We start from the raw sequence: 21,681 nt of genomic DNA on the forward strand, positions 1-21,681 counted from the left end.
TACTGGTTTATCATTAGTCTTGACCATATTTTGTGTCTTTTCTGTCAGCTTGATGCATAGTTGTTTTATCTCCTTCCTTCATAAAATCTTCCTTCCTTGTTGGGATAAATCTGTTTTCTAAAAAGTCTACTAATGTTCATCAACCGTTATAATGACAGACTAATAAATCAAGAACAGATGGGATACAGCAGCATCCTATTTATCTCAGCTTTGTACATCTTCAAACTGTTAAAATAAACATCATCAGTCCACTTTAGATTTTCCGAACAGCTTGAAGGCATCATTGTCACTGACAATGTTCCAGTGGAACCAACCTGACCCAGGTAACAAAAAGTGAGTTAGTCTTGCATCAGTAAACAGTAAAAGAATTTTTAAAAAATTACATAGCCATCCAAAAGAGACTTGAGATGGTAATTGAAAAGAAAAACTTGCAAGGCAATATGAAAAGAATAGGAAGCAGGACCAATAACTCTTTCAATGATAATGGGTCAAATGATGAATGCATACACTGAATGTTTCTTAGGTCATACATTTCAAGAATTAAGAGTGGAGAAGTTTACCTGTATGACCATAGGTGAACGACAAACAGCAAACAAGGATTTAGAAGGGGAAAATTCTGCCTAAACAATTAAAATGTGTTAATTATTCTCTCTAAATTAGACCCAGGCACAATCTAGTAAACACATCACTGACTTATGTCTGCAGATGTCTGTGTCTGGCACCCTGAGAATTGCTGCATACTTTGTAGCTGCCCAGGCCCATGCAAAAGACCTGCCTGTTATCATAGCCATAAGTGACATCCTCAATCAGCAGCGACAGGCACGGTGTCATCAGGCAGGTCTGCCAAAGGCCCTCAGCAGGCTGGAATGCAAGAGAGATGAATCGTTAAATGTCCTCACTGCATTGCTTCTGGCATATCAATGCATGGTGTTCTCCATGTAAAAGTTGGCAGCCATCTTGGAGACCCAGGTGCAGCATACCACTTGCTGGCTCCAGATATTGACTTGCATTTCATTATTTCAACTACGGTTGTTCAGCATCAATGGCAGGAGGAGAGAGGGGTAAGGGATCGCGACCTCACTCCAGTTGCATCTTCTGCCTAGGAAAAGATTGGTACCAGTTGACATCAGCACAACACCCCAGAGGTGGCCTGCTTTCAGTTGTAATGTCAAGAGCATAGAGCAGCTGAAAGGATATATGAATCCTCACATCCTTAACTGAATACTCAAGCTGAATGTTCTGCCCTAACACAGTGTGACATGCAGGTTTATTAGGGAAGTGGTTGCCCCCATCACAATAAGAAGCCTTGAGGTAGATTGTCTTACCAAATGCAAAATGTACCAACAAACGTGTCTGTGCTCTGTTGGGAGTAGTCTTCACCAGGAAGCTACCATGAAATGTGACCAACCCCTCCCGAAAAACCTCTCTTTCACATCACAGCCCATTTCTTTACAGATTAACTTGTCTATGAGAGGAGATGGTAGCTACAGTGTGTCCTATTACTTGCTTTAGATAATTTAAATCAACCTGTTCAGACCCTAGAGCAGTTGGAACTTGAACTCAGGCCTTCCAGCCCAGAGGTAGGAACGCTGTCACTGAGCCAAAGGAGCTGCCATTATTTTAGATATTTTATAATCAGCCTGTTTAAAGGTGCCATTATACACTGAGGAGCAGGTGGGTCTTGAAGCCCAGAGGTAGAGACACATGCTACAACAGCCAATTGCCTTGAATTTCCTTGATTGAGCTTACAAGGAGGCGATCTGTAGACACAATTTACTGCTTATGATTGCTTGAAGACATAATTTGTTATTTGGATTCATTGACAATTACTGCTGTCCAGAAGAAGTTACTTTGAACATCGATGGGTAGCACTGCTTTATTGGTCAAGGCATGCTTATTGTATTTGCTCCTTGCTAGACACCTCAGTGAATTTTGCAAATTCTACCCCATAGGGGAAAATAGTAACTTACTCCTTCCACTTTGCATCTGGTCCCAGCCATTTTGTGCACTTGTTGCACAGATTATGTTCAGTCCATATGGCAAAGTTCCAGCTGTGTTCACGAGTTACTTGAAGCTCTGTATGTCACCCGACGATTTCCTCCCAATCATCACGTTCCCTTTTGCAATGCTGTCCCTGTGGCCCCAAAGTCTTATCAAACCACCAGCTCCCACCACACCCTTTTCAACCACTGTTAATGATATTGACGTGGCACCATGCTGTGCAGTTACTTCTCCATTTCCTCTCTGTTTGAAATATTTACTCTTTGATGCAACCCACTGCCATAAGCAGCCTTCTTCTCACTTAAGCTAAAAGAACATACTAAACCTCATAGACTGTTTGTGTACTAAGTTAGTGCCAAAGACTGATGCACTAAAAATCAGGCTAAGACCTCAGATGTCTAATTCCACGTCAGTGCTAAAATTCTGCTTGGGTACATAAGATGCCTGATCCCCTCAGCACAAACTGACCTGCCACAATCTTGCAAGTCATGGCTGTCCCTTACCTCAAAATACATACTTGAAGTCCTGAAATTGTGGCGAAGAATGGCTGAAAGCAAGCATAATGTTTTGAAGCTGATGCTTTGCCAATGCTAAATAGTAAGGATGAATGGCCAGCAGAGCATGACCACTGACCAAGGAAGTGCCTTATGGAAGAGAAGCAATTCTATGTAGGGAGAGGTTAGATGGCTGACAGCCATTCTGAGAGCTGCAATGACCAGGTTTTCCCAGTCAAGTTGTTAATACTGTCACATTTCTCGTTGCAGAGAACAAAATTGGAAATACAGTGTTAATACAGTAGTTGTGCTCATAGTTAGAATGTGAATACATTGAAATAAACTTCTTGCCACCCAGCGGCAAAATCCTGAACTTGCTGTCTAAGGCTTAAGAACTTAGTGGGGTGAAATTTTCTCTATGTCAAGAATTGGATTTTTGGATTCTTGTCCAATTTGAATCATTGTGCTAACCATCATCATGCCACCTCAGAGAGGGGAGTATTCTACCCTTGGTTATGAGTAGATAGAAAAAAACATAACCAGATTTGGAACTGTCTGAGGACACTGCAATTACACTAAATGGTAGATACAAGGGTGTACCTGGATGTTTTGCGAAGTTATTAATATTTTACATAAAATATTTCTAACTAATCTAAAAGCCTGAGGAATTCAGAATAGAGCAGAGTGCTGGAGACAAATTTGATAAAAGATACCAGTCACAAAAACCTTGAGGGAAGTAATGTCAGATTAGAAGAGGTGCTGTGGGGAATTCCAGCCTGTCCTTTTTTTAATCAGCACACATTAAACACTGTAAATTTGACAATTTGTAGAAAAGACTGAAATAGGAAGAACCTTAGAAATTAACATTGTAGTTAGTGATTTTCAAGTAAATAATAAACTGTAAATGCTTGTCAGATATGAAATATTGTTCATTGGGTGAATTATTGTGCAACATAAGCTTTGTTGCAGGAATCTTTGAAAGGTACTCAGGAGTGATGTGATAGTAACATTAGTAAAGTTTATACTATTTTGGAATATATTAGCAGGTATAAAAATTGAATGAAAGAGTTATGTAAAGACTTGATACTGACCCTAAATCATCTGAACGGCAATATTCAACTGTAATTGTCACCTACAAAAGAGGTTAAAATACAGTGGAGAAACAGGGTAGGAAAGAACAACAGGGGAGTTGTGTGTAAAAGGGATGATTTAGGACAAAGGTTAAGGGCTTTATTATTATTTAATGGAACATGGAAATTGCTGGCTAGACCAGCATTAATTGTCAGTCCCTAATTGCCATCAAAGGTGATAAGATGTTTTCTTAAATCACTACAGGTGCAAGGATTTAGAGACTAGGAGATTAATCGCAGATTCTGCCCCTTTATGTTGGATGGATACTGAGAAGGTATGCCAGAGCAGCGCACACACAGGCAATTGATAATATGCTTGAGTCCTTTATTTTTGGCAAATGTCCAAATTAGCATTGATTCTTTTCAGATTCACTCCTGTGTCTGCGAGGACTGTCCTTGGGTGTGCAGAATACACAAGGCCCCATTTACTCACTCATAGAGACAAGGAGATTGAAAATCTTTGTAAGAGATCCTTTGTCACAGACCTCAGAACACATCCTTGAAGAAGGAGATAGAGATAGCAGTGAAAATATGTTACCACTATTGGTGAACTAGTATAATGATGGAGTCTCATTTCTTTAGATTTTAGTTATTGAAGGTTTTAAAAATGTAATGTTTAAAATGTTTTCCCTTAAGACAATAGGTGCCAGAGAAGACTGTATGGTTTATTAAGCCTTTTCTTAACATTCAGTATGATTGTAGGCTTCAATTCCGCGCTCTTCAGATACTGACTACCTTGAATATCTCCAACGCTGTTTTTTATTTGTCTTTGTCATTTTCAAATATTTCGTATCCTGAAATTAAAAACTTTCTTTTGGTGTTGGAGTATTCTGTATTCTGGAAATAATTCTTCTTTTAAAACTCTAACTCTGTTTAAAAAAGATTTCTGTAGACACAAATTTGCCTGTGATAATTAAGCATTACAAATGCATCTCAAAACTTGTTATAGAATTTGTGCAGTCAAAGTAAAAGTATATATTTTTACATAACTGGCATAAAACTATGGTATCCAATGGCTTAGCATAATACAGAGCACTTTAGGTATGAAAAAATGACATCTTGTAGAATAAGGGCTGATGGATATTGCATCATGGTATGTTCAGAAAAATAATTGAAGGTTTAAACTTTACTCTTTTAATTCCTTTTTCTCTTTTGAAGGAAGATTGGCTGAAATTGAATGTGTATGAGCACCTTTGGCTGTTTCATCTAAGTGATTGTTCTTCATTGGTGAATCTAGTTTGTATAGGGCACTGCAACTGTACACAATTCAACCTTCTCTCTCCCCATATATGTTTTGCAATGCATTCTTGCTGATTAAAAGCAAGAATCATGACTTGTTTCTATCCAAGCTGAGATCAGGAGCCTCCATAAAGATTTGGAATCAAATTTGGGACCATTTTACTGTGTAGTTTAATATTGGGTTCTATTAAATACTTTTAAGAGTATACTTATAATTTAAAAGTGTCTTTGCTTTTGAAATGAAATTAGTCAAGCCTTTACTACTGAGATTAGATCTGAAATATAATCAATCAAAGATTACGTTATTGTTGTGCTTAAAGATCTGTGGAGAATACATTCAACAAAAGCCAAATTAAAGAAAGTGTAATAGTAGTTGCTGCTTGGTAGTTTCATCTTCCTTTAGTGGCCACTTCTTAGTTTTCAAAAATGTAAGTATTCAGTTTTCGTCTGGTATGTGTTCTAACAATGAAGTTAATTTTGATTAGAATGTTCCATAAAGGTGGTGATAATTAATTTGATTTGTCTCTTCTGACTTATTTCCAAAGTTGAAAATCACGCAACACCAGGTTATAGTCTAACAGGTTTATTTGGAAGTACTGGCTTTTGGAGCACTGCTCCTTCATTGAGTACTTGTGGAGAAGGATCATGAGTCACAGAATTTATAGCAAAAGATTGCAGTGTCAAGCAACTGATATGATATATTGAACAAACCTAGGTTGCAGAATGGGTTGCAGGTTTCGGTTCATTAATATGTAAATCCCAGAACTTCTTTCAACTCACGTTCTCAAGATAATTTAAGGTTTTATTTAAAAAACTGACATCTCAGCTCAGACAATGCATTAAAGGTATGAGGTTAGAGTCTGTCTGCATCCCAGTCTTGAGTAAGACTGGTTCAATTTCCAAAGTAGGAATTTATAAAATGTTACATGGATTGACTGTGTGCGTTTTGAACAAAATAGAATGCATTTGCAATTATAATTCTGCAAATGCATATTCATCCCATAGACTTATGTGTGTGTGCTTGTGAGAGGGAGAGCGTGTGGATGTGAGTGTGTGTGTGTGTGCATGGTAGAGTCTGTGTACGATAGAATATAAGCCTGTGAGAGGTTTGTGCGTGGGTGAGAGTGTAGGGTGTGTGTGTGTGTGTCTGAAAGAGAGAGTGTGTGAGAGAGAGGTTATGTATGAGTGTGAGTATGTAAGAGAGAGTGTGTGTATATAGTGTAGTGGGATCACCTGGAGCGTGAAATGAACCCAAAGTCCCAGTTGAGACCATCCTCATTTCCAGTTTGACTGCTCTGTGTTTTGTGCAGTAACAAGTAGAATGGGATTTCTTTTGGTAAGCTGGAGTTTTCTGCATAGATCTGGCATATATCCTGTGGTTAATGCATTGATGTTGAGTCCTCACGACACATGTTACACTTTCAGTAGCAATATCTGGGTAATATTCAGATTATTACTAAAAATAAGTTTAAATTGTTCTGAGATTTGGGGCATCTGAATATGGCATGAGCAATATATTGAGATGTTAATGTAGAAAGGCTATGCTCCTTTTAAGCAGACATCTGGGAGTGCCCAACCCGTTAATGTGGTCTCTATTCTGTCTTCTTTTTATATTTCTTTTTATAAAGATTTTCCTAGAGGAAAATGTATGGTAAAATTATGGGCATTTCATGCATTGGATTAGACTTTATTTTTAAATTGAAATCATTATTTCCTCTAACGAATCTCTACATTTGTGCTCTGGGTTAGCACTTCTGAGAATTTTGTGAACTTTGTGAAAATTTACTTACCGTAACCGATGTGATTTTAATTTGGATTTTAGGGGATTCCAATCCTTTTCTTCCCATTGCTTTTCAACAGGAAGTGAATTAAGGACAATTTGATATAAAACAGAAAATGCTGGAAGTACTCAGCAAGGCAGACAGTCTTTGTTTCTGTCAAGTTAACCTTTCTGAAGAGTTATCACAACCTGAAAAGTTAACTGTGTGCCTTTGCAAATATCCTGTCCGACTTGCTTGGCATTTCCAACATTTTCTGTTTTTGCTTCAAATTTCCAACATCTGTAGTATTTGTTGTTCCTAATGTGGAAATTTTTGTTTTGATGGAGTGTCAAGTTGGCTGAATGTCTGATTTAGACCAGTAGAAAACACACTTTGTGTGTATAACTTCTGAAACTGTAGGTCATTGATGAATTTTGCATGCTTTGCACCTCTCAAAAACAGCTTGCATTTATATCATAGAATCATTAGACTCTCTAGAGTGTGGAAACAGACCATTCAGCCCAACAAGTCCATACCAACCCTCTGAACAGTATTCTACCCAGACCCATTCCCCTACCCTATTACTTTACATTTTCCTGATTAATGCATCTAACCTACACATCCCTGAAAACTATAGGCAATTTACCATAGCCAATTCACCTAACCTGCACATCTATGGACTGTGGGAGGAAACTGGAGCACCCAGTGAAAACCCATGTAGTACCTTCGTAGTCATTAAACATCCCAAGTTGCTCCACACAAGAGCATTACCAAATGAAATTTGACAATGGGTCATATAACATGATATTAGGACAACAAGAGGTCAATTTTCTAAAGGATTGAGTGGCACAGCAGGTTACTAGATGAACTCCAGAGCATATACCTCGGCTGCTGAAGGTATAGCTGCCAGTGGTGGAGCCATTGACATTGAAAATGCACAAAGAATCCAGAATTGGAGGAGTGAGGAAGTCTTTGTGTTGTAGGGCAGGAGGAGGTTACAGAGGTTACTGTAAAGGGTTTATGCAAGGTAAAACTAGGTGTCCTCGGTGTAAAATGGGCAGTTTGACATTTTGTGTTTGCATGGTGTCATCAAGTAACTGCATGTAGTAGAAAAATGGGAAGGATCCAGGGATATAACGTTGGATCTCCTTGACTTCTCATTTAAAGTTTGAGAGTGATGTCTGTCCTTCGCTCTCCCTTCAACCTTCCAACAGCAGCAAATGTGTGCCTTAATAGTGTGTTTTTGGGCTATTTGATTTTAGAGGCATGCTAGCCTTTTCCCCAATTCTTGTCCGATGCCCATATCTTTACAGTTATGCTGGAAGTTTTGAATGTCAGTTCAGAATAGCAATGATACCCATGATTTCTCATCCTAATGTGAGGCCTGAGGCTAATTATAGATACCTAATTGCAATGAATTAACTCAGCAGATACAGAGATAAAAGTGGCTTTTGTGGCCTGTGTAGTCCAATTACTTGCAAGATAAACTCACTGTCGCTGAAATGTCAGTGAAGTGGTGGATCGGAGTGTGTAGATACTGTTTCTTGGCCTCCTGTGGAAATATAGTGAGTCTGTGTTAACAAGGTTTGTAGATAGAATCTGAATATATTAATTCTTCTTATAGACTAGGAGCAGAAAAGCGCCAGAAACTGTTTCAACGATTTAATATAAATTATTATTTAACAGCTATTCTTTGTGCAAAAAGTGGACACTGAGTAGGTTCATTTAAACTGTCAGAAAATTCAAAGAATACATCAACATTGATTCAATAGACTGAGATATTGGTAATGATCCAGACCCTTCTGAGTCTCTGTATGGTGTAGCTCCAATGGGCTTACTGGCTTCTAAACTTAGGTTGAAGGAAAGAACAGTTAAAATGTTGCTTTAAAACATAAATCCTATAGAAGGACATTATAGTGGAACAAAATTACTAGTTAAAATGTTGCTTTTTCCAATCTTCCTGAATTGTAACACACAAATTTCAACATAAAGTACTTATTTCTCAAATAACACTGAGCCCATTGATCTAAACATGTCTTTTAATGAAGAAACAGTTAGCAATTGGATTTTCATCTTGTATGACTATCAACAAGCCAGAAGGCTGAAGTCTTGACAAGTATGTATTTATATTTCTAGGCCTGCTTTTACTCCTTGACAGCTTTATGTAGCTTTTTTCCAAAATGCAAAGTTTTGATTCTCAAAGTACATAGTGAAAGAATAATTAGAAATCCTGTATATAAAGAAGCACTGTTGCGAGAAAGATTATTTGACCACAATATTTTGCAGATCTCTCTTAGTTTAGATTACAATACTTTGTGGCTTTGAATGTGTTACTTTTAAAAGGACTTTGATATAGTCAAAAGAGTTTGTAAAGTAATAAGAAAAATGATTCTGTGTCATAAAAATTTTGATTGTGTTACTTAACCTGTTGCTGTTGAGGGGAGGGAGAGAATGAGCAAAGATATGATCTACTTTCCTAAAATACATGGAAAGAGGCTAACCAAGAATTGACATTTCCTCCACTAAAAAAGGGAACGACAGAGACAACCCCAGTGTTATGTAATTGACATTTCTGAACCACTTTAGAGAGTAACAGACAAATACTTGCCTATTTCCTCAGTTGAGGTGTTGCACCAAAAATAAATTTGATTTTTCTGACACCTTAAATGTAGTCGGAAATCTCTGGGCACTTCAGAGGTTTAAAGGGATAAACTGAATTTGAGCCATTAGGGATGTTAGGAAGAATGAACAAAAGTTTAGTGGAAAAAAAATGATCTTGAGGTGGTAAAGAGGGATAGAGAGATAGAAAGTTCCCATTGGCAAACAGATCAAGAATAAGAGGGATTAAATTTAAAGTAATTTGAAAAAAAAGTAAATGTGATGAGTAAATATAAATTTTATGTATAAAAAGTAAATATCCACATAGCAAGTGGCTGAGTTCTGGAATGCACTGTTTGGAAGTGTGGTGGAGGCAGGTTCAATCGAAGCATTGCAGAGGGTATTAGATAATTACTTAAGGAGAAACAATGTGCAGGGTTGTGGGTTAAGAGTGGAAGAAGTGCATTAAGTCATGCTGTTCTTTCAAAGAGGCTGCAGGTGTGATGGGCCAAATAGCTGCCTTCTGCAGCATTGCAATTCTGTGATAGACAGGTAGAGGGATTTCGGACAGGAATTCTGAAGCATTGGACCAGTCGGGCTTTAAACATAACTATTATTGGATTTGGTTGGTGAAGTGGGGAATGCACAAAAGACTAGATTAAGAGGAACTGAGAGTTTGAACTGCAGTAAGGATCACTTAAGAACATAAGAAGTAAGAATGGGAATAGGACATTTGACTCCACAAGACGTCACTGCCATTCAAGAGGATTATGGCTGATCTGAACCTGTTCACTTCCATTTTCCTGTCCTTTCTCCATATGTCTTGATTTGCCGACTGATCAAGAGTCTTACGTATTCTGGATTAGTGGTGCCGGAAGAGCACAGCAGTTCAGGCAGCATCCAACGAGCAGTGAAATCGACGTTTCGGACAAGAGCCCTTCATCAGGAATAAAGGCAGTGAGCCTGAAGCATGGAGAGATAAGCTAGAGGAGGGTGGGGGTGGGGAGAGAGTAGCATAGAGTACAATGGGTGAGTGGGGGAGGAGATGAAGGTGATAGGTCAGGGAGGGGAGGGGAGGGTGGAGTGGATAGGTGGAAAAGGAGCTAGGCAGGTCGGACCCCCCACACCAATCAACCAAACCGCCCTGTGGCCCAACATTTCAACTCCCCCCTCCCACTCTGCCGAGGACATGGAGGTCCAGATGCCTGGAGGAAGAACGCCTCATCTTCCGCCTCGGAACACTTCAACCTCAGGGCATCAATGTGGACTTCAACAGCTTCCTCATTTCCCTTCCCCCACCTCATCCTAGTTTCAAACTTCCAGTTCAGCCCTGTCCCCTTGACTTGTCTGGACCTGTCCTACCTGCCTAGCTCCTTTTCCACCTATCCACTCCACCCTCCCCTCCCTGACCTATCACCTTCATCTCCTCCCCCACTCACCCATTGTACTCTATGCTACTTTCTCCCCACACCCAGCCTCCTCTAGCTTATCTCTCCACGCTTCAGGCTCACTGGCTTTATTCCTGATGAAGGGCTCTTGCCCGAAACGTCGATTTCGCTGCTCGTTGGATGCTGCCTGAACTGCTGTGCTCTTCCAGCACCACTAATCCAGAATTTGGTTTCCAGCATCTGCAGTCATTGTTTTTACCAAGAGTCTTATGTATCTTCGCCTTAAATATACATAAGGACTCTGCTCCCACAGCTCTCTGTGGCAAGGAGTTCCAAAGACACTTAACCATCAAGAGAAGTTCCTCTTCATCTCAGTCTTAAATTTAAACTTGTAAGCACTGGAAGACATTATAATATGAGGAAGGACTTGGCTATTGAGTGACTATAAATTTCCTTTTACGAGTTATAAATGAAATTAATGGCATGGATAATGTGGGTTTCAATTATTTAATTTAAATGTCGATTGCAGGAATAGCACACTTGAGTGTAAAATTTGCAAGTTGCTGTGAGTCCAGTATAATTTTGTGTGGAACAGACATTTATCACAGTGATTGTGACACTTAAAGAAAAGTGAGCAGCAAAGTATCTGGTATCAGACATTCAAGAAGCATATCCCAATCTGTGCCTTTTGAATCAGTGAGACTTCCATTGTAGGAATAGTTCCTAAGAGCAGATTGTTCTCTCTTCACCTGCAGAACTGAAACAAAAAGTTGGAGTCTCTGTACATAACCTGAAACATGATTGTGTATTCATTCACAAGAGTGGGTCATGTTGATTTTGATGGTGTGTTTTGTTGATTTTCTTTCTCTAGTTGTACAATTTTGGAGAAACTGTATCTATCGTTTTCTGGACACAGACCTGGAAGCCTGAAAGTTTCTATGATAAGATCAAAAGGAATCGGCAGACAGGAGTTCATACACTATGCTTACTTGGTGAGTAATACTTCTACCTTTTGCTCTCAGCATGCTCTAGTACAGGACACAGGAAATGGAAAAACATTGGTTAGGCCACTTTCGGAATATTGTGTGTAATTCTTGTCTCCTTCCTATCAGAAGGATGTTGTGAAACTTGAAAGGGTTCAGAAAAGATTTACAAAGATGTTGCCAGGGTTGGAGAATTTGAGCTATAATGAGAGTTGAATAGGCTAGGGCTGTTTAGAACATATACACAACAGTGTAGTACAGAACAGGCCCTTCGGCCCTCGATGTTGCACCGACATAGAACATAGAACATAGAACAATACAGCACAGAACAGGCCCTTCGGCCCACGATGTTGTGCCGAACTTCTAACCTAGATTAAGCACCCATCCATGTACCTATCCAAATGCCGCTTAAAGGTCACCAATGAATCTGACTCTACCACTCCCACGGGCAGCGCATTCCATGCCCCCACCACTCTCTGGGTAAAGAACCCACCCCTGACATCTCCCCTATACCTTCCACCCTTCACCTTAAATTTATGTCCCCTTGTAACACTCTGTTGTACCCGGGGAAAAAGTTTCTGACTGTCTATCTATTCCTCTGATCATCTTATAAACCTCTATCAAGTCACCCCTCATCCTTCGCCGTTCCAACGAGAAAAGGCCGAGAACTCTCAATCTATCCTTGTACGACCTACTCTCCATTCCAGGCAACATCCTGGTAAATCTTCTCTGCACCCTCTCCAAAGCTTCCACATCTTTCCTAAAGTGAGGCGACCAGAACTGCACACAGTACACCAACTGTGGCCTAACCAAAGTCCTGTACAGCTGCAACATCACCACGACTCTTGAATTCAATCCCTCTGCTAATGAACGATAATACTCCGACCTGTGAACTATTCTCAGCTCATCCCCTGACACTATCCCATCATCATCCATGTGCTTATCCAAGAACTGTTTAAATCTCCCTAATGTAGCTGAGTTAACTGCATTGGCAGGTAGGGCATTCCACGCCCTTAGCACTCTGAGTGAAGAAACTGCCTCTGACATCTGTCTTAAATCTATCACCTCTCAATTTGTAGTTATGCCCCCTCGTACAAGCTGACGTCATCATCCCAGGAAAAAGACTTTCACTGTCTACTCTATCTAATCCTCTGATAATCTTGTGTGTCTCTATCAGGTCCCCTCTTAGCCTTTTTTTTTCTAATGAGAACAGACCCAAGTCTCTCAGCCTTTCCTCATAAGACCTTCCCTCCAGACCAGGCAACATCCTGGTAAATCTCCTCTGCACCTTTTCCAATGCTTCCATATCCTTCCCGAAATATGGCAACCAGAACTGTACACAATACTCCAGGTGCGGCCGCACTAGCGTTTTGTATAGTTGCAGCATGATATTGCGGCTCCGGAACTCAATCCCCCTACCAACCACCTGATGAAGGAGCAGCGCTCTGAAAGCTAGTGCTTCCAAATATACCTGTTGGATTATAACCTGGTGTTGTGTGATTTTTAACATAATCTTGGGTCGGCATGGATGAGTTCGACTGAAGTGTCTGTTTCCATGCCGTACATCTCTATGACTCTTTTATTACTGTGATATCATAATAAGCTCTGAGATATTTATATGTTGATTTGCCAAAATACTTTACTTCCCTGCTGTGTCGGAGGCTGAGGGGTGACCTTATAGAGGTTTATAAAATCATGAGAGGCATGGATAGGATAAATAGACAAAGTCTTTTCCCTGTGATGGGGAGTCCAAAACTAGAGGGCATAGGATAGGGTGAGAGGGGAAGTTTATAAAAGGAACCTAAGGGGCAAATTTTTCACACACACGGTGGTGTGTGTATGGAATGAGCTGCCAGAGGAAGTGGTGGAGGTTGGTACAATTACAGCATTTAAAAGGCATCTAAATGGGTATACGAAGAGGAAATGTTTAGAGGGATATAGGCCAAGTGCTGGCAAATGGGGTTAGATGAAGTTAAAAATCACACAACACGAGGTCAACCACATTCAGGTGGTTGACAACACTCTGAAATCTAGTTTGTGTATTGTACCTTCACTTGTAGTTGTTTGCCAAAGCATGTTTTGTTCAGCTTTGTCTACAAAATACAAGTTGGGTGCATTATAACTTGCTCATCCGTCCTTCAGTGATCCTCCTCTTCTTCCTAGTGGCTTTCAAAGTAGATTCCAGTAGGAAATCCAATATACAGCACTGTAATTATAGAGACATAAACTGCAAAGGCTCCTGAAAACCCAAAACTAGGAATCAAGAAAAAAACAACAAATGGGCTGCTAGTGGCTTCCATTATGTTCTGTTTCTTTTTTTAACATCAATCATACTTTGTTTTATAATGCCTCTTGAGCTCTTTTATTACGCTTGGGTTTCAAAATTGCTGTTCAGAATCTTGGAATCCTGGATATTCAGTTGCTGAAGATTATTTTCAATTGCTATAAGAGATTGGAAAAAAGAGACAGCAATGATCAGAATGGCATTCATAAATATATTATTGGAACTTTGCATATGGAATAGCCCATTATTCAAGTATGTATCCATTGGAAAATTGCATTCATGCAAATGAATCAAAGACCCAGGGTTATGGTTATTTGTTCTTTCCTTTTCCTCAATTCCACATTCTCCTGGAACCTTTAAAATCATGGAGTTGGATGAAGGAAAATCAGCTCTGGTATCTCTCATTTTATTCATTTTGCATTTGTGCTGCACTCACTCATTGCTGACATTTATCAAAATCAAACTATTGCAACAATAAGGTTTTTCCGTATGGTTTCACATTTTTTCTATGGTTTGCGTATACTTAGTGAGGTATGTCACATAGTCATAGAGATGTACAGCATGGAAACATACTCTTTGGTTCAACTCGTCCATGCTGACCAGATATCCTAGATAAATATAGTCCAATTTGCCTGCATTTGGACCATGTAACTCTAAACCCTTCCTATTCATGTATCCATTCAGATGCCTTTTAAATGTTGTAATTGTACCAGCTTCCACCACTTCCTCTGGCAGCTCATTCCATACATGCACCACCCACTTGTGAAAAAGTTGTCCCTTAGTTCACTTTTGAATCTTTCCCCTTTCACCTTAAACCTATAACCTCTAGTTTTGGACTCCCCCACCCTGGGGAAAAGACCTTGTCTATTTCCCCTATCTATGCCCCTCATAGAGTCATACAGACCTACATCATGGAAACAGACTTTTTGGTCCAACCCATCCATGCCAACCAGATATCCCAATCTAATCAACCAGTCTAATCCCACCAGCCAGCATCCGGCCCATATCCCTGCAAACCCTTCAATTTCATATACCCATCCAAATGCCTCTTAAATGTTGCAATTGTACCAACCTCCACCACTTCCTTCGGCAGCTCATTCCATACCCGTAACACCCTCTGTGTTGAAAAAGTTGCCCCTTTTATATCTTTCCCCCCTCACCCTAAACCCTCTCGTTCTGGGCTCCCTGACCCCAGGGAAAAGACTTTGCCTATTTACCCTATCCATGCCCCTCATAATTTTGTAAATCTGTATAAGGTCACCCCTCAGCCTCTGCCGCTCCAGAGAGAACAGCCCCAACCTGTTCAGCCTCTCCCTATAGTTCAAATCCTCCAACCCTGGCAACATCCTTGTAACTCTTTTCTGAACCCTTTCAAGTTTCTCAACAACTTTCTGATAGGAAGGAGACCAGGATTGCACGCAATATTCCAACAGTGGCCTAACCAATGTCCTGTACAGCCACAACATGACCTCCCAACTCCTTTACTCAATACTCTGACCAATAAGGGAAAGCATACCAAACACCACCTTCACTATCCTATCTATCTGCGACTCCACTTTCAAGAAGCTATGAACCTGCACTCCAAGGTCTCTTTGTTCAGCAACACTCCCTAGGACCTTACCATTAAGTGTAAGTGATTTTATATACCTCCATAAGGTCACCCCATAGCCTCTAATGCTCCAGGGAAAATAGCAACAGCCTATTCAACCTCACTATAGCTCAAACCCTGCAATCCTGGCAACATCCTTTTAAATCTTTTCCAAACGCTTTCAAGTTTCATAACACCCTTCCTATAGCAGGGAAACCAGAATTGCACGCAGTGTTCCAAAAGTGGCCAAGCCAATGTCCTGTAAGGCTGCAACATGATCTCCCAACTCCTATACTCAATGCACTGACTGAAAAAGGAAAGCATACCAAACACCTTCTTCACTATCCTATCTACCCATGACTCTATTTTCAAGGAATATAAACCTGCACTCTAAGGTCTCTTTTTTTCATCAACACTCCTCACCTACTTTTACTTTTAAGTGTATAAGTCCTGCTCTAATTTGCCTTTCCATTATGCAGCACCACACATTTATCTACATTGAACTTCATTTGCCAGTCCTTGGCCCATTGGCCCATCTGATCAAGATTCTGTTCTACTCCAAGGTAACCTTCTTCACTGTCTCATTTTGTTGTCATCTGCAAACTTACTAACTATACCTCCTATGTTCACGTCCAAATCACTTATATAAATGATAAAAAGCAGTGGACCTAACACCAAATCTTGTGGCACACCACTGGTCACCAGCCTCCAGTCCAAAAATCAACCCTGTATCATCACCCTCTGTCTTTTCCCTTTGAGCCAGTTCTTTATCCAAATGGCTAGTTCTCCCTGTAGTCCATGTGATCTAACCTTGCTAACCAGTCTACCATGAGGAACCTTGTTGAATGCCTTACTGAATTCCATTTAGGTTACATCCACCTCTCTGCCTTCATCAATCCTCTTTGTTACTTCTCCAAAAAACTCATTCAAGTTAGTGAAACATGATTTCCCATGCATAAAGCCATGCTAACTATCCCTAATCAGTCCTTGCCTTTCCAAATACATGTAAATCCTCTCCATCAGGACTTGCTCCAACAACTTGCCCACCACCGATGTCAAGGTCACTGGAATGTAGTTCCCTGTCTTTTTCTTATCACCTTTCTTAATTAGTGACACCACGTTAGCTGACCTCCAGTCTTCTGACACCTCATCAATAATACAAGTATCTCAGCAAGAGGCCCAGTAATTGTTTCCCTGGCTTCCACAGAGCTCTAGGGTTCACATGCTCAGATCCTGGGTTTTATTCAGTTTTATGCATTTTAAGCCGTCCAGGTATACCTATGTAATATGGACGTTTTTCAAAAGGTCGCTATTTGTTTCCCCTCGTTCTACATCTTCCGTATCTTTCTCTACAGTAAACACTGATGCAAAATACTCATTTAGTATCTCCCCCATGTCCTGTGGTTCCATACATCAGTGGCCTTGCTGATCGTTAAGGGGCCCGATTCTTTCCCTAGTTACCCTTTTGTCCTTAATGTATTTATAAAATCCCTTTGGATTCTTATTAACCCTATTTGCCAAAGCTATCTCCTGTCCCCTTTTTGCCCTCCTGGTTTCCCTCTTAAGTATACTCCCACTGCCTTTATACTGTTCTAAAGATTCACTTGATCTCGGCTGTGTATACTTGACATATGCTTCCTTCTTTTCCTTGACCAAAACCTCAATTTCTCTAGTCATCAAGCATACCCTCTACTTAGCAGCCTTGTTTTTCACCCTAACAGGAACATACTGTCTCTGGACTGAAAAGTTACCTCACTTTTCAAAACTTCCCATTTTCCAGTCATCCCTTTACCTGCAAATATCTGCCCCCCCAATCCACACCTCTATTACTACTATGATATCCCAATCCCAAACATGTCCTAAGTTTATTTGCCTTATCTGTTAGCCTCATGCATTGAAATAAATGCATTTTGATTTGTCAGTCCTACCTACTCCTCTGCTTTGTTCCTGCCTGCCCTGACTGTTCGACTTGCTCCATTTCCAGGTCACCTCCTACCCCAGAAGAGAATCCAATGATCCAAAAATGTGAATCCTTCGCCCCTACACCAGTTCCTCAGCCATGCATTTATCTGCTCTATCCTCCTATTCCTACCCTTGTTATTTCATGGAACTGGGATCAATCCAGATATTACTACCCTAAAGATTCCACTTTTTAAATTCCTGCCAACTTCCTATATTCTCTCCTCAGAATCTCATCTTTTTCTCTTCTTATGTTGTTAGTTCCAACGTATACAACGACCTCCTGCTGGTCCCCCTACCCTTTTGAGAATATTTTGCTCCCTCTCCAAGATATCCTTGATCCTGGCACCAGGGAGGCAACACATCATTCTGATTTCTCGCTGTTAGTAGAAATGTCTGTCTGTGCCTCTGACTAGGGAGCCCCCTATCACAATCCATTGCATGGAACCTGATGCACCTGTCGTTACATTAGAGCCAGCCTCTGTACCAGAAACTTGGCTGTCAGTGCTACATTCCCCTGACAATCCATCCCCTACCTTTTCCACAACAGCCTAGCTTATTTGAGATGGGGATAACCACAGGAGACTCTTGCACGACCTGCCTCCCTCTCCTACATTTACTGGAGGTAACCCATCTGTCTGACAGTTTCTGCAGTTTTTCTTCCATCCTACAACTGCCGTCCATCACACCCTCTAGCTCCTGTATATTCCTCATTGCCTCTAACTGCCACTCCAACTGCTCCTATGATCTGATAGGATTTGCAACCAAACATACTTCCCATGATTTGGAGGTACCGGTGTTGGACTCAGGTTGACAAAATTAAAAATCACACGACACTAGGTTATAGTCCAACAGGTTTATTTGGAAGCACTAGCTTTCAGAGTGCTGCTCCAGCACAACCACCAGTTGAAGAAGCAGTGCTCCGAAAGCTAGCGCTTCCAAATAAACCTGTTAAACACACTTCCTGTAGACATAATCATCAGTAACAGCAACTCTCCCACATCCGACAGGAAGAGCACATCAATCTACCAAAGGCTATCTTTGCGCCTTAACAATCTTCAGACCCAGAAAATAGCACAGTCTCACTGTTCTAAAAAACACTGCTCCAAGCTAGCTTAGCATCTATGTTTAAAAGTTTAATCAATAGACAGATCTCAAAAAAACATATAAACCAAAAAGAACCCACTCTGCTGACTATTGTAGCTTTCCAAAATAAATAGTAAAGTTACACTTTAAAAAGCCACTTTGCTGCCCTCCTGCTGTGAGATCTCCCACACAGGTTTCTCCAAGGTCAGCTGTGAATTTCCCTGATGATAATCTTTCTTGGGTGAATTCCAATGTCCAGAGATATTTGAAAATCAAACAGCAGAGGCAGTAGGTGTGCAGATTCACTGCTCAATCAGACAGCAGTGAAGGTTTTCTACCCCATTTGAATAACTTCCCATGTGGTCACTACCTTTGCCTGTCTTCTTCCTTTTTAAAAGTGCCTTTGTTTTGATCTTTTTCTCCCCCAAAGTTCCAAAACAACGCAGCAGCTTATAAAACAGTAATTACCGCTTCTAGAGTTCAAGGAAATCAGCTCCTACACTGAGAATACCTCAAAAAAGGAGCAGCTCATATAACCACAACCACAATGCTTTCTTGTTCTCCATCTTAGATTACCCAGAATCTTTGTAGAAGACTCAGTGCATTTTTTCCAGATAAATGCAATATATACTTGACAGTGACTGCATTTTTCTGACCAAACATTGCATCTATTTCCCAATATTGGCCAGCTCTTCCTGTTGGAAGATGTTTGTTATAGTAACGTACAGTGGACTTATGCATCGGGTCTGTTTGGAAGTCCTGACGGTGCTGACAACTTGGCAAGTGCCTGGGAAATTGAACTTCTGATGGTCCCAAGCATCAACTCTGTTAGAGTCAGAGACTCCTGAGGGTTCCAATTCACTTAACTTAATAGTTAGTTAGGAAAATTAGAGGAGTTTTAACCTGCTCAAATTACTGGCGAACTGTGAAACTGAATTCCCAGACTCACCCAGAACTCCTCCAATTATCCGTCCCCCCAGATCCAACTCCTGACCCTATTCCAACCCTAATACTCAAAGATGTTCCAGCCATCAATTGAGTAGGTCTTGTGACACAGTCATAGCATCCCTGCCTTGCTGGCCATGATAGGAATGCCATTCAGTTTGGGAATCTTCCCACCATTTCTCCAGTATTCTGCAAAGAAAAACAAAGAGTCTGTATGAAGATGTGCTGATAAACTATTTGTGTATGTATTCAATACAGAGTATTTTGTGACTGTTATTCCAATGTATATAGGAATGGCACAGCCACAAAATAAATCTCCAACTGAAAACCAGAAAGAGTCTAACTTTTCAAGTTTCAAGGATTGCTAAAGTTTTTGAAACACTTTGTATATAATGCAGAATATTATGATATGGTTTAACCTTTACTTATTTTAATACAACATATTTCTACTCACCTAGTTTAGAATTCTGCTGAGTAGGATGTTAGTTCTGTATGTTTTCCAAATAATTTACTTAGCAAGTTCATATCCAGACGGTAACATATCTAAGAGGCCAGTCCATCGGAGGTGATTTTCATTAAAGAATGATGTCCTAATTGAAAATTTTATAGCTCTTTCATCAGGAGCAAAGTGATATGCATTCAGGAAAGTGGTCTCATAGCAGATGTGGAGATGTTAAGGTTTTTGTATGAAAATTCTTTATTCAGACAATTCCTCAGTGACCTGAAACCTCTGGTTCTGTCTCCACATATGCTGCTGCACTTGCTAACTATTTTCAATGTTCTCTTGTTACTCGTTAGCAATCTTTTTATTGTCTGTTATAAATGTATAGTCAAATATCATAAGTAGTATCAACAGTTTTATCATCATGTCTCTTTAACATGGTATTGCCAAGGCACTTCTATCTCTCAAACAAAAAATCTCACAAAGCAATATCTAATGAAGTCAGTGTATGTTTAAGTGCTGGCTTAATTTCAATAATTGTAGATTTTGTGGAAGATAAAAACTAAAGTAAATCATTTAATAATCTAATATTGGTATGTTAAAATATCATAACTTCAAATTCATGACATTGGCAGTTTTTCTCAGAATGTTGAAGTTGACAGTCTTACTTGCTTTATGTATGTTGGCAATCTACCAAGATATATATTCTCACAATAATGTGCTTCAATAAACTTTCTAGGAGCAGAAATGCCAGAGGGGTCTTGGGTTAAAAGTAATACATCTTTGACTTCAGTGCTGAGTATAAATATTAAATATTGTAAAGATAGTGCCTGGAATGTGACTGAGTCATTTACAGAGAAGGGTCCCAGGACTGATTTTGAGTGTGTGTGGAGCTAACTGATTTTATGAAGCGTGTACCATCCACATTATGTACATCAGCAACTTGCCAAGCCTCCTTCAAAAGCATGTTCCAATCCCTTGACTTGTGTTACTAAGAAGGATGAAGGCATCTAAACGTCATCGGAGGGGTAACCTTTCGCACAGAGGGTGGTGCATGTATGGAATGAGCTGCCAGAGAAGGTGGTGGAGGCTGGTACAGTTACAATATTTAAAAGGCATCTGGATGAGTAAATGAATAGGAAAGATACAGAGAGGTATGAGCTAAATGCTGGCAAATGGGACTAGGTCAGATTTGGATATCTGGTCAGCAAAAACAAGTTGGACCAAAGGGTCTTTTCATGCAGTACATCTCTGACTTTATCTAAACTACTGAAATGACTCCCCCCCCCCCCCCCCCCCTCTCACCGGCCAGGTTCTCATCCAGGTTATTGGTGAGTAAGTAATTTGATAATACTGTTGATGACCCTTTCCTGGTGACTGAGAGTAAACTGATGTTTTTGTCCTGTTCTTTGTCAAGAGGATTTAGCACAGGAACTGTTCCCTTTGTCAGGTAGATACCATGATGCCAACATTGAAGCTGTACTGAAACAGTTTGGCTAAAGAGGTAGCTATGCTGTATCCTGTACGCTCAGCATTTCTTCATAACTGGAGAAATGTGTGTAATAATGAATGACGCAATTTGCTTATTAACTTTGTTCACCAAGGCAGTACTAGTTCTGTAGAGCATGAATGTGTATTAGATGGATTTCTGGAATGAGTCTGGGCAATCGGGACTATAATATAACAGAATTGTGTGTGAATTTTGAATGTGACATAGTTCATTCTGAAACTGGATCTTAAAACAATGCAGACAGTCAAGTGGATAAGGTGGATTAGCAAACTAC

General features: G+C 40.1%; 1 protein-coding gene and 1 long non-coding RNA gene across 2 annotated transcripts in view; both read left to right on the plus strand.

The window, feature by feature from the left end:
* Positions 1-21,681, plus strand: part of LOC140479721 (uncharacterized) — a 259,861-nt gene that overhangs the window by 193,231 nt on the left and 44,949 nt on the right. The window lies entirely within an intron of this gene.
* dph5 (diphthamide biosynthesis 5) overlaps positions 1-21,681 on the plus strand; it is a 70,165-nt gene that overhangs the window by 32,764 nt on the left and 15,720 nt on the right. Inside the window, exon 4 of the mRNA XM_072573773.1 lies at positions 11,482-11,602. Within this exon, the coding sequence (XP_072429874.1) occupies positions 11,482-11,602 (121 nt within the window). The remainder of the gene's footprint in view (positions 1-11,481; positions 11,603-21,681) is intronic.

This window comes from Chiloscyllium punctatum, chromosome 7 (genome assembly GCF_047496795.1).
Source record: "Chiloscyllium punctatum isolate Juve2018m chromosome 7, sChiPun1.3, whole genome shotgun sequence".
Classification (NCBI taxonomy): Eukaryota; Metazoa; Chordata; class Chondrichthyes; order Orectolobiformes; family Hemiscylliidae; genus Chiloscyllium; species Chiloscyllium punctatum.